We start from the raw sequence: 15241 nt of genomic DNA, 5'->3' as shown, positions 1-15241 counted from the left end.
CTGCAGTATCGGATCAGTTGGCGTTGACGCGCAAAACGTCGCCCAGTCTCGCTCTGTTGCAAGCGTCCGAGGAGGCGCAGACGAACGGAGAACCTGCGAGCGAAACTCCGCGAGAGAGTTTCTTTCAGTCCTCTTCTGGGGACTCTCCCGAGGCAGGCTCTGCTCTAACAGGTTCGACCTGGCGCGTCGGCCGCCAGATTCCAGTGCCCTTCCTCTGTGGTGACTCTTCGAGAGAAAGAAGAGGAGCAGGAAGGCGCGCAAGAGCTCAAGGGCAGGAGGACTCACACAAAGAGGCGAAGAGCAGCTAAACGAGAGACATGCAGGATCGAGAGTGAAAGACAGGAGAGAAGCAGAGAGACCGAGAGAGGCAGGGAGAGCTAGCAAGGTGAATACGGCTGAAAGAGGCAGAGATGAAGATTTGGAAGAAGAGCAACGAGAGATCTGCAAACATCCATGCCACCGAAAAAAAGTTGAGAGCAGAGAAGAGAGAAAGGACCGGCGAACGAAAGCTGAGTGCGCCCGCGGGCATTTTTCGCGCTTGCCAGGTTGCATGCAAAACAGAAACTGCGCCTGAAGCGCATGCACGCGGCGACATGAATTGAGTTGATTTTCTTCTCTTTCGCTCCCTTTTCGCGGAAGAAAAACGTTCCAGTTCAGTGAATTGTCTCTTCTTTCCTCTCGCGCCTTCGGGAGGCGTCGCGTTCTCTGCATCTTTCTGCCGGTGACCTTGTTCCGTCTCTCCCGTTGTTGCGTTCTGCTCCGTCGCAGTTCGCAGACTCATCTTCTTTCCTTTTAGGCGGTCTATGTCTCTTATTTTCTCCTCCGCAGTTCCTTTTCTTCGAACGCTTCTATGAAACCTTCCCTGTCGCCTGCTGTCGCTTCTTTCTTTTTTCTGTGCTTCTCTTGGTCGCCACCCTTCGCGTCCCCTCTCTTTCTTCTCCCCGTTTCATCTCTCGCGGTTTTTCTTTTTTCTATCTACTGCTCTTCGCCCGTTCCTCTCTTTTTCATCAAGTTTATTCCGCTTTCCTCCCATTTTTTCCATTTTCTCCACCATTTTTACTTCACTGTGTCGGGTCTTTCCTCCCATTTTTTCCATTTTCTCCACCATTTTTACTTCACTGTGTCGGGTCTTTCCTCCCATTTTTTCTCCATTTTTTCCACCATTTTTACTTCACTGTGTCGGGTCTTCCTTCACGCTTTCTCCATTTTCTCCATCTCTCCTGCCTTCTTCTGTCTGTTAATAATGAGGATCAGTCGCCGGAAACAATTCAAGCGCGTCATGCGTTTCTACTCCGTCGGCTTCGGCATCAAAGAGCCATTCAAAGTTCTCGGTAACATATTCCTCTCTCCTGTCTCGACTCTATATGTCTCTTTCTCGTTCTCTCCCTTTCTCTCATTCTGGTTTTCTCTCTCTTCTCTGTTCGATGTTCTCCCTCGTTTTCATTCTCCTTCGTCGCCGCTGCTCTTCTCGCTTTCTCCCTCTAGGTGTCTCCTTTTTCTGTCTCTCTCTTACCTTCGCTTCTGTTCTCTTCTGTTCTCTTCCGTTCTCTTCTGTTCTCTCCTCCTGTTTCTCCTTTTTTTTCAGTGGCATTCTCCGTGACCCTCTCTGCTGGTCTTCCTCCTCTCGTTCGTCCCTGCATGCACGATGAGAATTTCTTCAGCCTTCGCCTCTCGTCGGCGCCGTTGCGCCGTTGCCGTCTGTTCTTCTCCTTTCTTTCCTTTCGCTCTCTCGCCGTACCGTTCACCCTCCGCGTTCGTCGTCTGTTCTCGTCTCGCCGCCCCGCCTCAAGTTTTGCGTTTCGTTTCCGGCCATGCCGAGCGCAACTCCCTGTTCGCCGGCGCTCCTCGGTCTCTCCGGAAGCCGCTGCATCTGCTTCCTCGCGCGTTCTCTCTGCTGTCTGTCTGCTGTCTCTCTGCAGTCGACGGCACCTTCTTGACTGCGGCACTGAAGCATCGCCTCTCTCTCGCCGACCAGCTTCCTCTTCTTCTCGGCGGTCAATGCTCAATCCGTGAGACGAACGCCTCAAAGCCGCGAGATCCTTACGCGCGCGGCAGCACAGAACAGCTGGCTGCGTACTCGTCAACGTTCGTCGAGAAAGGGAGAACGCGTATTACTCAGAAAACAACAGACAGCGGTGGAGGTTCGGAGCTTCGGACGCAGGCTGTGAACGAAAACCAGTTGCGAGACGCAGATAAATGCAGGGATACAGATATGCAGATACGTAGAGTCGTAGACCTAGATAGAGAGAGATCGAAACAAAGCGACGTAAAGAGACGTACGTAGACACAGGTACAGAGATACATAAATACACGCTGAGAAACAGACATAACATTTCACGGGTGTATCTACACACTGATGTACAGCAGCCTGAGTCACAGAGAGAGAGCATAGTGATATATACACATACTTGTGTATACATATACATATACATATATATATATATTTATATATGTATATATATGTATGTCCGCAGAGAGGTATAAAGTATGCGTGTAGATGGATCTTGAGAAGTCGAAATCGGCTCCTTGATCGAAACGGACAGATGTACGTACAAAAAAGATGTAGAGGAACGGTGACTGAGATAGAGAGGCTGTGCAGGTGCGTACACTGGTACTTGTGGGGCCGTGTAGCCATATGCTCGCCCGCGCTAAATTCATTTCTTCTCTCGGCTCACTGGCGCAACAACGCTTTGTCAATATTCACAGTTGTGCAGGTCCCCGAGAATACGTCTTTAAAGAGCTGCATGCCGACATACAAATACGCAAAGAAGCGACCGTCTGCACGTCAACATGCAGATTGCATTCATATATATATATATATTTATATATATTTATTATATATATATATATATATTTATTATATATATATTTATATATATATATATATATTTATATATATATATATATATATTTATATATATGTATGCGTGTGTGTATATATATGTTTATATGTATATATATATATATATATACAAGAGTGTAAATATATATATATATATGTATATTTATGTGTGTACATGTATACGCATATCCTTTGTATATGTGTGACTGTTTGCGGGTATGGCCGGAGCTAAAGGCATCGAAATGCGTCATCTGTAATACCGTGAATTCGCTGGTGAGAGTCGAGGCATGGAGTGCAGTCCTTTTTTCACTCCGTGCGTTCACCGGAACATTTCCAGTTCTGTTTCACCGACGTCTCTCTTCCTTTTTCAGTGGTGACTCCGTGTATCGTCAGCGAGCTTCGCCAGCTTCCACGAGAGAAAAGCATCGGTGCCATTGCTGCATGCAAACGGCTTCGTCGGTGAGATTCGACAACTCTCAAGGCTCACATGTATCTATATATCTATATATATCTATATATATATCTATATATCTATATATATATATATATCTATGTATATATCATATCTATTCATGTGAGTTGACATGTTTCGGTGTGCTTGCGTCCATCTGGCATCGGACCAGTCTATACATGCAAATACATACATATATATATATATATCTTCATTCACATATATTTATATATATTTATATATATTTATATTTATATATATATATATAGTTATATGTGGGTGTCTGTACAGTTAACCCGTAGATGTTTACTGTTTCCCCCTGTGTGTCTCTGGCTTCACTTGTGGCGCATGTCCGCATGCATTTAGGAATGCCTCTGTGTGTGTACATGCAATGCTTGTCGCTGTGGAGAAGTTGGCGAGGGGACTGAAGGCGCTTCAAGGCGTCGCGAAGAGCGTCTTCGGACGCGGAGGAAGGAAGCAGAAAGAGGCGCGTTGCCGCGTTGTTCGGTGGTGCTCTTCGCCTCAGGTTCCACTGTAAGCATGACCTGGATGACGCTCGGCGGCATTTGGTCTCGATGCCCGAGAACGAAGAGAATGGAGGAGAAGGCGAGGGCGGAGGCGAGGACGGAGGCGAGCGAGAAGAGGGAGAAGAGGGAGAAGAAGGAGAAGCTGAGAGATTCGAGGAACAGAGAGGCAGTGAAGGCGAGACCGCGAATCCGCAGCGAGAGAAGTTTTCTCTTCACCCTGCGTTGGCGGCGTTCCGAGCTCGCCAGGAAGAAGAGCTGCTAGGCACAACCTTTTCTTCCGAGAACAGAGGCGTTTCTCGTTCTTCCGGAGAGAAGGGAGCGAGAGACTGGAAAGAAGAGAGCGAGGCGACGCCGAGCGGGACTGTGTTCTGCGCGGATGCGTTTCGATGCATCTGTCGCGTAATCGGCCAGAGAAATTCTCCAAAGCTATGCGTCGCCACGCAAGACCGACGCCTGAGAGAGAAGTTGAGGCAAGTGCAGAACGGCGAACAGGGAGACAGCACCCAAATGTTGACGCGGATGGTTCCAGACGAAGGCAAGGCCTGAAGGGGAAGAGAGACGAACCGGAAGGGGGAGAAAAAGGAGGAGGAGAAAAAGGAGGAGGAGAAAAAGGAGGAGGAGAAAAAGGAGGAGCAGCGGAAGCAGAAGATCGAGAGGGAGAAGCAGCCGAAGACCTGTTGCGTGATTTGCCTTCGAGTGCTAGTTTGGGGCGTCGTTCGTCTTCCTGTTGGGGGATCCTCTGGCTCTTCGACAGGGTGGATAGTGGAGCACTGGTGTTTTGTCTCTGTGTTTCAGAGCAGTGCCGGGCGTTCCGCTCATCTTTCTGTACAAAGGCGGCATTCTTCAGCTGGAGCCGCCGACGTCGAAGACCCGCGCGAAGCACGAACTCGAGGAAAAGAAGAAGCTGCGAATGGGCAAAGAAGAACGACGGCTGTTCCATGAGACTCGAAGAAGAGTCAAGGCGCAGAACGCTGGGGCTCCCGGCGGCACTGCCTCGTCTCCCTCCTCGGCTCTCCGAGGCGCCGAGAAGAAAAAGTGAGGAAAGAACTCTTCAGTTTCAGCGACTGAAGCCGAAAGGACTGCGGGAGCAAGAACAGCAGTTGCTGGAGGACCTGAAGGCGGGGGGCCGATGGATGGATGGGGAAAACAGACGAGAGACGTCCGTTTTCGCAGCCTGCCTCTCGCGTTTGGGGTGATATCAGGACTTTTCGAAGCACTGTGAAGCGCTGCGAAGCACTGGCGAAAGTGCCTTCGAGACGTAGCTGGTTTCTGTCAGACGCTGCGCACAGGCGCATGTCGGTTTCCGCGTCGAACTGCGTGGATGCACTTGTCAATAGTCCCAGAAGAATTCTCGCACATGTACAGAGTTTCACGAGCGGAGCGAGAAAGAGAGAGACGCGAGGAAGGGGCACACCGCGAGATGCCGATGGCGACAGGTCGAGCGAGACAGGCGCATGGTAGACGCAAAGACAGAACGCAAAACCAGCTGCCTGTTCGGCGCAGAGGGCACCGAAGAACGGGCGCTTTCTGGACTGCTGCTTCGCAGGGTCTTGTCTTCGCTTCTTGTGTCCATGAGTCTCTGTTTCATTGTGGCGTGGACTGGTTGTCACGATGTGTGTGAAACGTAGGAAGAAGGCGCGGAAAGGCGTCAATCCTCTCTCCTGCAAAAAGTCGCAAAAAACAGTCGTTAATGCGCCGGTAAGTCAAGATGTCGACATGCTGAGAAGAGGCGCCTGCCTTTCCACCTAGAGTCTGCGAAAAACAATGAAAAGCCAGTGTGTGCGTGCATGCGTAGGCGTCCACATGTCATCAGTGGGGCTTATGCAGAGATACGGAGCTTCGTGAAAGACACTGGAGAGGAAGAGCAACAGTACATTCGACGTTTCGTAGCTGCGTGTATATGCGTACAGCAAATGCATACGTATGCACAGGCATGTTTATTTGTAGACACTTGTATGGAGTCACAGATAGGTAGGGGAATGTGTACAAGTTCGAGAGAGAGAGAGGAGAGGGAGGAGAGGGCGGCGCGGATGTACCGAGGTAAATGAGCATGCAGGTCTTTATGGTTAGAGACAGCCTGTGTGTATGTGCATTGGATGTGCGAGTTTTTTTGAGTTCATGGAGATTCTCGACTTCGTCACAGGAGTGGTGTGAGACGCCACAACACAGTGCACGTCTGCGGAGTTCAATCTTCCGCAATATTTGATCTCGGTCTCTCTGTATAGCAGAACTTCTTCACGACGCCTCTTTTTGGGTACAGGCTTCGTCGACTTTGAGACATGCCTCTTTCACTCGGCAGACCCCTGCTGCTGCGGCTTTGTTTTTTCAGCCAACGAAAGCAAAGAAGACGCGCTCGCGCAGAAAGAAGGGATCAGGACCGGCGTCTGGCGAAGGGGGCGGCCCTACGACGTCGTAGTCCTTTTTCGTTGTCAAGAGAACATCAGGACCTCTCTGAATTCAAGATGAGGAGTCTTTACAGAGGTTCTAAGACCAGAATGCTTCTCATGTGTCTCATCGAAATGAGGAAGCTTCTTCAGAGACTAGGCAACGGCGAACAAGCTGGATGTACACACAGTTCAAGCTCGTTTCTCTTTTTCCGTTGACTGTATGTATATATGTGTCCATATAAAAACTCTATAAGTAAACATATATATCTATATATCTATATAGTCTGTGTATGTCTTTACCGGCCGGTTTATACGGCTGTCGACAGTCATGCAGGCATAAGCAGTCTGTGCATGCACGCTCGCTCGTATCTCGCTACATGCAGTTTTTTTGGCTGCTATGCAGGCGTCCGTAAATTTACGGTAGACGTTTCAAACTGTGGTTGCACAGGTTCGGTGGAGGGAGGGCATTCGTGAACTTAAGAATCTGGCATTCGGTTGATTCACTTTTCCGCATTGGCTGTCGGAAAAAGTGAGAGTTCGGGGCTCCCCAAACCGGCACTCTCGGGAGTCCTTGAAACGCGAAATCATAGAACGGGCGGCGCAGCTTCAAACTGACTGTCAACCGACGACAGACCACCCGAGTACTTTCTACGAGTTCGACTACTGGCCTGCTTCTTAAAAGTCTCTGTTTACCGAATCCGAGTTCTATTGTGCTAGGCCTTCGTAGATGTTGGAGAACGACAGAAAGGCGTCATGATTTCATGGCGGTTCAGGAAGCTCCGAAAGTGAACCTTCTGGCCCCTCGAAAGACAATTGCGAGAGGCATTAGGTCGAGTCTCTCACGTCTCACCCGTCTTCCTGTGCCTTGTCATTTGACCCATTGGAACACAGCCAACGAAAAGCACTGCACGTTTTACTGGGGCGCCACTGTACACCAGATAGCTGGCAGAGAGTCCGATTTCATCGAGAAGACGGAATTGATACATGCATTTGACGAGCCTACATGTCGCTGTCTCTCTACGGAGTGACCGAGTTTAAGTTGTGTACGCTTAGGAGGTGAGTGTAGTCTTGTGAACGAGGCAAGAGATCGAGCCCGTGAGACTGCATGAGCGTTTATGCGGAGATATCCTTCAAGGGAGAGGCGTTTTCTTTTCGTAATCCGCGCGGCTCTGACAGACAGGGATGCCGAGGAGTAGGCGTTTGAGCCAAAAAAGTGTACAGAGCGTAGCGCTTCCTGGAGGTATCCACCGCGAACAAGTCGGCCGTAGTTGGCAGGCGCTTGACTTGGTCACTTTTTCCATGCTACCTCCTCCAAGCATTCCCAATCTAGCGCCAGACCCATAGAAAACACAATCGACAGCAGAGAACCATGGTGATCACCACGAAGCTTCTCGTGTTGGGAAGTCGATAAATACAGCGAGAAAAACAGATGAAAGAAAGAGCCTACTGCCGGAGTCGAACCGACGACCTTCCGCTTACTAGGCGGATGCTCTACCAACTAAGCTAAGCAGGCTGGAGAACACCGCATTTCCCCCCGGTATCTGAAGTTGCTCCAAATTGGGAGGGAAGCGTTTCCCTTTCAGAGCAAGATGGAAGGGACGGTAAAGAGTGGTGTGGTTGTGTCAGAAAAATCAAAAGTCTGAAATTTCATTGGATAGTGAGATGACGCCAGCACACGCTCGGCTGGAATGAGTGACGGCAGCAGCGATAGTGGCTGGATCGGAATCAGGACAGGGGGGGCGATCTGGGAGCCTTGCGTGGAAGTATTTTATTACGGAGAAAAGGATTCGTTTCTTGTTGTCTTTTGTTGAAGCATGAAAACTGAATTTCTTTCGGTGTTTCCAAGAGAAAGGATCAAGAAGACAGCGCGTTCGCCTACCCTCTGGGACTGGTTGGTTCTCCTCCGTACACTCTTTCCCCGCGTTTGGAACAGTCTGCACACTCGCATTGCTCGATATCTCGCAACCGCTCTATTGCCGAACTTCAGCGATTTCCGCGCTTTTGTAACTTCCTCGCAAGGCAATTCTCTCCTTCACAACCAACAAGATACTGGGGAAGGGAGTCTAGGGAGAAAATAAGTCTGTAAAGCGGGGCTGTCTTCAAGGACACAATCCCTTTTCGCAGCTGACCTCGGCTTGACGGTCCGCGTCGTTCTTCCGAGTCTCGAGTTCTTATCGGTTATGTCTTCTTCGTGAGTCTGTATGTCCTCGATACACGCATTTGCTTCTCCAGTTCAACTTACTCTTCACCTTTCCTTCTAGCTCGAACCTGTTCACACATCGCCTCGGTTACCCGCCGTGTCCAGTGAGTCGGGCTTCTTGTCCGGCATTCTCTTCGATGCTCGAGCGCCTACACTGTCTTGTTTCTTAGTCTTGTTTCTTGCCTCTTTCCTTCGTGAGCTGCCGAGACTTAGTTTTTCGAGTCGCCAAGTCGTTTCTCTGGGCTGCTTTCAACTTTCTGCCTCTAGGCGGCGGGTCGTGACCCCATTATCGCGTTTTGACAATTTCCGAGAGCGGCTCGGTTTCGGCGCCTCTATCCTCCTGACGCTTCTCGAAGGCAGTTTTGGGACGGAAGGAAGCTTGTCTTGTTTTTTCATGGCCTTTTCTTCTGTCGTCCCCGCCTTATCAAAGAGGGCGACTCCATCCGGACTCCTTTGTGAGCTGCGTAAGACGACGTCTCTGCTGTCCAAAATGTAGGAGCGACCTCAAACGCAGTTCACCCACCCCCGTCTGTCCTGCGAGTCTCCACCATGTGACTTCTCTTCCCGTTTCTCTTGTGCGCCTTCCACTTTTCATCTGGAGCGCCTCCCTCGACAACCGAGTACAGAGATGCGCAGATCCTGCGTCGCCTGCGCGCTCTGCATCCCCATTTCCCCTCTCTTTTTCTGTGTCGACTTGCCCTCTTCTCTGCTCCCCCACTCGTCGTTCGGCGCCTTCCCCACTGATCGTCTTGATTGTTCTCACGCTTCCCGAGCTGCAAGATGTTCGAGAAAATGCTCGTGGGGGCCTTCAAGGCCTCGCATGTCGACGACGCAACTTTCTCGCTGGCCTCTGCAGACGCGGCGACGAGGGACGAACTGCTCCGGCGCAGGCGCGCGCCTTCTCATAGGGGAAAGCAGGTCCTGCCCGGTGGTCCTCTAGACGGTACCGGAGAAGAGCGCAGAGAGAACAATACTGTTTCCTCAGACGGGAGAGGAGGAGTGCAGCTCGACGCAGGCAAGGGGCGTCCCCGAAGCGTCGCGCCGGGGGAGGACGTCGCAGCAGCGCGTGCGGCAGATCCAGTGAAGGACCTTACGGCGGAAAGGCGCCATGGGGTCCTGCGAGCGGTCGGCGAGGATGCACCTCTAGCAGCCGGTTCGGCTCGGCGGCGAAAGGGGAGCGCGTTGCGGAGCGAGTTGGTAAGGCGCATGGAGGCGGTGGATGAAAGTAACAGGCAACAAGACGAGAGAGAACTGGATTTGGTGCGTTCGACGATTCCAAAGCTCTTGAGCAGGCAGCAATTTAGCGACGCCGAGTCTCTTCTTGAGTACTACCTTGATGCGTTTCCGAGTCGCGCAGAGCTGTACATTCTGGCGGCGGACCTCAACCTCGAGCAGAAAAAGTTCTCCCAGGCCATTGAGTTTTACTGGACCGCGCTGTTTTGTGTGCCTGAAAACCGCATGCTTATCCGGTCTCTGCGAGACGCCGAAGAGCGACTCCTCGCCGAGGTCTCATGCATTCCCCACCTGTACAAGGCCGCTCTCTTTGACTCTTCGCGCTTCGCCTCTTGTCACACCACCCCGCGGCCGTACGCGGAGGGAGACTTGTACTTCTCGCATCCGGGCGCGTCGGTCTGGACAACGTGCGAGAGCCTTCCGCAGCTCTCGAGTCCCAAGGCTCTCGCCACGGAGATCGGCCGACGCGGCGCGCTGCAGCGGCCGCCGTTCCTCGTCGTGAAGCAGGACAAGCAAACGGTGTGCATCGCGGAGGTTCCACTCGAGCCTGGCCAGCTGATCTTCCGAGAATTGCCTTACGTGTGTACCCCGCTGACGCTCGAGGGCGGCCAAGTCTTCACGACATGCTTCCACTGTCTCCGCGAGCGGCCAGTCTCCAACCGTGGGTTCTCCTGTCCTGTCTCACCCCACACATGTCCCTTCGTCTTCTGCTCCTGGGAGTGCCTGATGCGCAACGTCCGGGTGCATTCGCGCGAGTGCGGATTGCTGCCGATGATCATGGCTGCTGCGCGCGAGGCGGAGCTCAGCATCACCGGCGTCCTGCACTTTTGTCGCCTGCTCCTGCGGGCGGGGCTGGAGCGCGAGATCGTCCGACCTGAGAAGGACATGCTGTACAACGTGCTCGGCGAACTGCAGTCCTTTGAGGAGAGCGTTGAGATCGGCCAGCCCGAGTTGCGCAGGAAGCTGACGACGCTCGCGCGGCGCCTCGAAAAGGACTTCCCGCCAGGATTCTATTGCTATCTCCAACATCGCGAACTGATTCGCCTCATGCTCCTCGTCAGCCAGTACTCGCCGTTCGTACGAAGCACGTCGCCTTCAGCCGCGGTCCAGCGCCGGGACCCAGATGCAAGCGTCGGCCTCGTCTTCTCGCGACGCCTCGCAAATCTACCGCACAGCTGCGTCCCGACCTGTACGTACAACCTGGATGAAGACGGCTTTGTCGCCGTTCGCGCGCTCTGCCACATCCCCGTCGGCGGCCGGCTCTGTGTGTCGATGGTCGAAGACCTCTTCACGCCCTCAGCCGCGCGCAAGGACATCGAGGCTCCGCCGCGGGTCTTTGGATGTGGGTGTGTGCGCTGCTCCGACCCCTCCGAGGGCGGCCGCATGCTCCGCGGCATCCGATGTGGTGTGTGCCTCCGCGGCTACTGCGCGCCGTTCTATTCCCCTGCACTCCAGAAGCGCCTTGTCGCCTACGGCGTCGGCGGAGCGGAAGTCGCACGGAAGATCGCCCTGCTGGCCTGCGCGGTCGAGAAGCCCAAGGCCGGGCGCCGGCGCCGCTCCACCTCGCCTCTCGCCTCTCGATTCGAGGACCCGCGCAGAGCCTCGGAGACCGCCGCGGACGAGGCCGAGGAACGCTGGCAGTGCACGTCGTGCGGCAACGCGTCGGAGCTGCTTTCTGTCCAGTGCGACGCAATTGAACGGGAAGTCACGCAACTCACCAAGAAGGCCGACCGCCGCTTCGTGAAGGGCAAGAGCCTCCCGGCCCGGAAGATTTACGTGGACATCATTCGCCGCTTCAACTCGCGCCTCCACCCCAACAACTTTCTGCTCTACAACGCCCACGTGATCGCGGCAGGCCTGCTCTTTCGGGACCCCGGACAAGATGTTCCCCAGGCTCTCCTGTACATCCGCCGCGCCGTGATCGCCGCCGAAGCAGTCCTGCCGATCTGCCACCGTGAAAAAATCCACCTGTTCACCCAGCTCGCGCAAATCAGCTTCGCGGCCTCCATGGCCGACAAGCTTTCCAGACGCGGAGTCGGCCTCCCCGGTGGCTTCGTCCTCGAGCCCATGTACTCCGCCTACTGGAATGCAGCGGTCTGCTGCGGACCTAGGAGCGTCCTCGCCCTCACCACGCTCCAGCAACTGCGGATGTACGCAGCCGCGCTCAACGTTGCAACGCCCCCTGCCGTCGTCTCCTACAAACTTCCGACAGTCGGCGTCATCTTCAGCTACTTCCGACATGTCCTGGGCAGACACACAGAGAGCGACAGGGTGAGAGAGCGGGCGGAGGGGTCCCTTGCAGCCGCAGAGGGGAGGAGAGGGGGATGCTAGGAAGCTGTGCGTGTGGGTGGAGGAGAGGTGAAGACAGAGAAGACGAGTCAGGAGACCCGATGGGGAAAGAGGGCCAGAAGGCGATGCAAGGGGAAACAGGGGGGATGAAAGTACAAAACGAGCGAGAAACGCAGACGGAGGAGATGGCGGCACGAAAACGAAGGCAGGCAGCTAAACCTCTGGAACTAGAAACACAACTGACATGAGAAACCCACATGTGTGTTTGTTTCTTGCCGCCCGCAGACGCTCCGCCGTCTTGTTGAAAAGGACCCTTTCCGTCTGGCGACCACTATCGCGCGCCTCGGTCTCCACTGTCTGATGTCCCTCGAGATTCTCTCGGCCTTCAATAACGTCCACCACCTTGGGACGGGTCTCTCCGTGATGGCGATTGCAGCATCTCAATCGCGCTTGACTCTCGTCCGAAAGTAAGTCAGCAGACAGGCCCTCTTCAACAGGTTACGGTCTACATATATATGTATAAATATATATGTATAGATATGTATAGATATGTATATATATGTGGATGTATGCGTATTCATTTGTATTCTTCCAGATACTGTGGGTGGAGAGTTATGAAGAGACAGGGAGAGAGACCAACGTTTGATCCATCCGTGGCTTTGCTCGATAGACAACATGTGCATCGTCGCCATTGTGCAGGGATTGTCTGCCGACGCGTGGTCGCCCGTGTCGCTGCGGGGTGGAGCTGTGTCTGTGTTTCTCAGGGCTCTAGCGTTTTCTGTCGTCAGCTGACATGTCGCAAAGGACGTCTCTTGTTCTCCCGCGTGTGTGTGGCTGTCCAGACTCCTTGACGCAGGGTTTGATTTTCTCCGCGGAAACGAGCTGGGTGTGACGCCGCTGGTCGCGATGGCAGCGATGCCTCTGCCTCAAGGCGGTCGGTCGGTGGGCGGCGGCGCCAACGGCTCGGTCGTGGATGGTCGGTCCAGCGAGCAGAAGGCCGCGGATCGTCTGGACGGCGCAGGGGTAGGCCTGAGCAGCGACGCCGAGCCAGGCGAGCTCTACTTTCGATCCGAAGTGGCAGATCGTGCAGACAGAGACCAGGCTGAGATTCTCCGGTTGTTCATGCAGGAGTGTTCACGGCGAGATGCGCGAGCGAAGGAAGCCAAGACGAAGGATCAGCTCATGCTGGCTTGCACGCATCGAATTCTAGGTTTGAACGGGCCGCTGCACTTTGCGGCGGCCAGGGGGAAGACCGAGCTGTGTCGCCAGCTGATTCGCAGTGGATGGAATGTGAGCAAAAGTAACGGCGAAGGCGCCGTACCCCTGCACTTGGCCTGCGCGAGTGGCGATGTGCAGACGGTGATGGTGTTTCTCATTCCGCGCGCCACGCGACATCAGGACGCAGACGCCGGAGACGGGGCTGCGACGCCCGAGAAGAGCGATTCATTGGGGGCGTTTGGCGTGGATATAAACGTGAAAACCGAGAGAGGCGAGACGCCGCTGATGCTTGCGGCGTACGCCGTACAGCGGGACATGGTCAAGTTGCTCCTGGACAAGGGAGCGGACGCGAACGTCGTGGGCGACCGAGAGAAAATGACGGTCTTGCACGCGCTCGCCGCCGGGGTTTGTCGCACTGTCGAGGTACAATACGAGCCATTGGATCCGCGGCAAGACCTTGCAGCGCATGTGGTCATGGGACTCAACCACGCGAGTCTCGCCGCGAACATCTACAACAGGGGGCCCGGGTACCTTTACGTCACAGACACTGTCGAGGACCGGATTCCCGTCGTCTCTCAGCTCGCTCCGGATTTGTTTATCTTTCCACAGGAGATCTTGCGGCGCCTGACAGAGGCGAACCACATAGGAGAGATTCTGCTGCGACACTGTGACCACCAGCTCTTTGTCCGGAAGACGAAGAAGGGGTACACTCCTGCGGAGCTGCTCTCACACCTTTGGGAGCGGTTCTTCCAGACGAGAAACGAGGTCGTGGAACAGTCCGAGCTCCGCTTGGCGGCCCTCAGCCACCAAGAGCGGCAGGAAATCGAGACGGGCTGGAAGGTCGCCGGCCAGCTCGCCTACCGACTCATCGAACTCCTGCGTGCAGGCGGTGCGACAGTGGAGGACGCGCGGAGGCCCGAAGACATGACGCCTCGACGCACCGACCTTCAAGAGAGACGCCTGAGACAGCTGCACAGAGATGCGCCTTGGTTGAAGGCGGAGGAAATGCTCAAAGGAAAAACGCAAGGCCTTTCGCCGGCGACGCCGCAGTCGCGTGGCCACGAGCAAGCAGCAGAAGCGGCAAAAAGCGCAGATCCCAGAAAGGCTCCCCTGACCGGGCAGACAGCGCCGCCTGCTCCTCCTGAGGCAAAGGCTGAGCCCGCTGGAGCGCAAGAAAAGAAAGCTCCACCGCCTCCACCTTCGGGAGAAAAGAAAGCGCCACCGCCTCCACCTTCGGGAGAAAAGAAAGCTCCACTGCCTCCACCTTCGGGAGAAAAGAAAGCTCCACCGCCTCCACCTTCGGGAGAAAAGAAAGCTCCACCGCCTCCACCTTCGGGAGAGAAGAAAGCTCCACCGCCTCCACCTTCGGGAGAAAAGAAAGCGCCACCGCCTCCACCTTCGGGAGAAAAGAAAGCTCCACCGCCTCCACCTTCGGGAGAAAAGAAAGCTCCACCTTTAGGAAAGAAGAAAGGTCCGCCTTTGCTTGGGAAGAAAGGTTTACCACCTCCAAAGAAGTAGCAAGGATCAAAGCGGGCAAAGGGGCACTCGCATTTCATGGCCCGGTTTTCGACAGTTTTGGTTTCTTCCTTTGTTCTTCCTCAGTGCATGTGCAGTGCAAGGCCGTGTATCGTAGGTTCACAACCAGTTGCGTTCGGGTGTGGAGATGCAGTATCTTGCTTTTGAGAGAGACGTTGAGGCTGACCTCCGTACGACCGCACACCGAAAGGACATTTCTTGAGCTGCTGAACGCAGTTAGCTTGGTGTCTGTTTCCTTGCCCAGAATTCCGCGTTTGCTACAAACGGAAAGCATCCACTTTGTCTGATCCGGTGATGCGTCCAGAGGTGCGAAACACAGCTCAAGACGTAGTGGCTAGAGAAAAGTGAAATGTGCCATTGTGGACATGTGACCGACGTGGGAACAAACATCGGCTGGCCAAAGCAGTGATGTGCGAGTTTCGACAACGCAGGAGAGACAAGCAAATCCCTTATGTGAGCGAACTGAAGTTATCGCAAATGAGCCACGAAGCCTTTCTTGTCCTTTTCAAAGAGTTCAAGTTGAGACATCTATAGCCTTGGGTTTAACAAACGCAGCTG

The 15241-nt window shown here is 54.0% G+C and overlaps 2 protein-coding genes and 1 non-coding gene across 3 annotated transcripts; 2 read left to right on the top strand and 1 right to left on the bottom strand.

The window, feature by feature from the left end:
- Window positions 1–627: 627 nt before the first annotated feature.
- On the top strand, window positions 628–7057 carry TGME49_292190 (hypothetical protein). Its single transcript, XM_018782161.1, has 7 exons — window positions 628–1331; window positions 1920–2009; window positions 3214–3301; window positions 3820–4290; window positions 4616–4855; window positions 5449–5518; window positions 6150–7057. The coding sequence occupies exons 1-7, from the start codon at window positions 851–853 to the stop codon at window positions 6234–6236; spliced, it is 1527 nt and encodes a 508-aa protein (XP_018636485.1). The 5' UTR covers window positions 628–850; the 3' UTR covers window positions 6237–7057.
- A 590-nt stretch (window positions 7058–7647) lies between these two features.
- Window positions 7648–7720, bottom strand: TGME49_292180. Its single transcript has one exon. It is a non-coding gene; the product is annotated as a tRNA-Thr (tRNA).
- A 278-nt stretch (window positions 7721–7998) lies between these two features.
- On the top strand, window positions 7999–15142 carry TGME49_292170 (histone lysine methyltransferase, SET, putative). Its single transcript, XM_002368518.2, has 3 exons — window positions 7999–11911; window positions 12215–12396; window positions 12772–15142. The coding sequence occupies exons 1-3, from the start codon at window positions 9188–9190 to the stop codon at window positions 14663–14665; spliced, it is 4800 nt and encodes a 1599-aa protein (XP_002368559.1). The 5' UTR covers window positions 7999–9187; the 3' UTR covers window positions 14666–15142.
- The last annotated feature ends 99 nt before the right edge of the window (window positions 15143–15241 follow it).

The sequence above is a fragment of the Toxoplasma gondii genome, chromosome IX (genome assembly GCF_000006565.2).
Source record: "Toxoplasma gondii ME49 chromosome IX, whole genome shotgun sequence".
Taxonomy (NCBI): Eukaryota; Apicomplexa; class Conoidasida; order Eucoccidiorida; family Sarcocystidae; genus Toxoplasma; species Toxoplasma gondii.
This window is presented reverse-complemented; position numbering and strand designations above follow the sequence as displayed.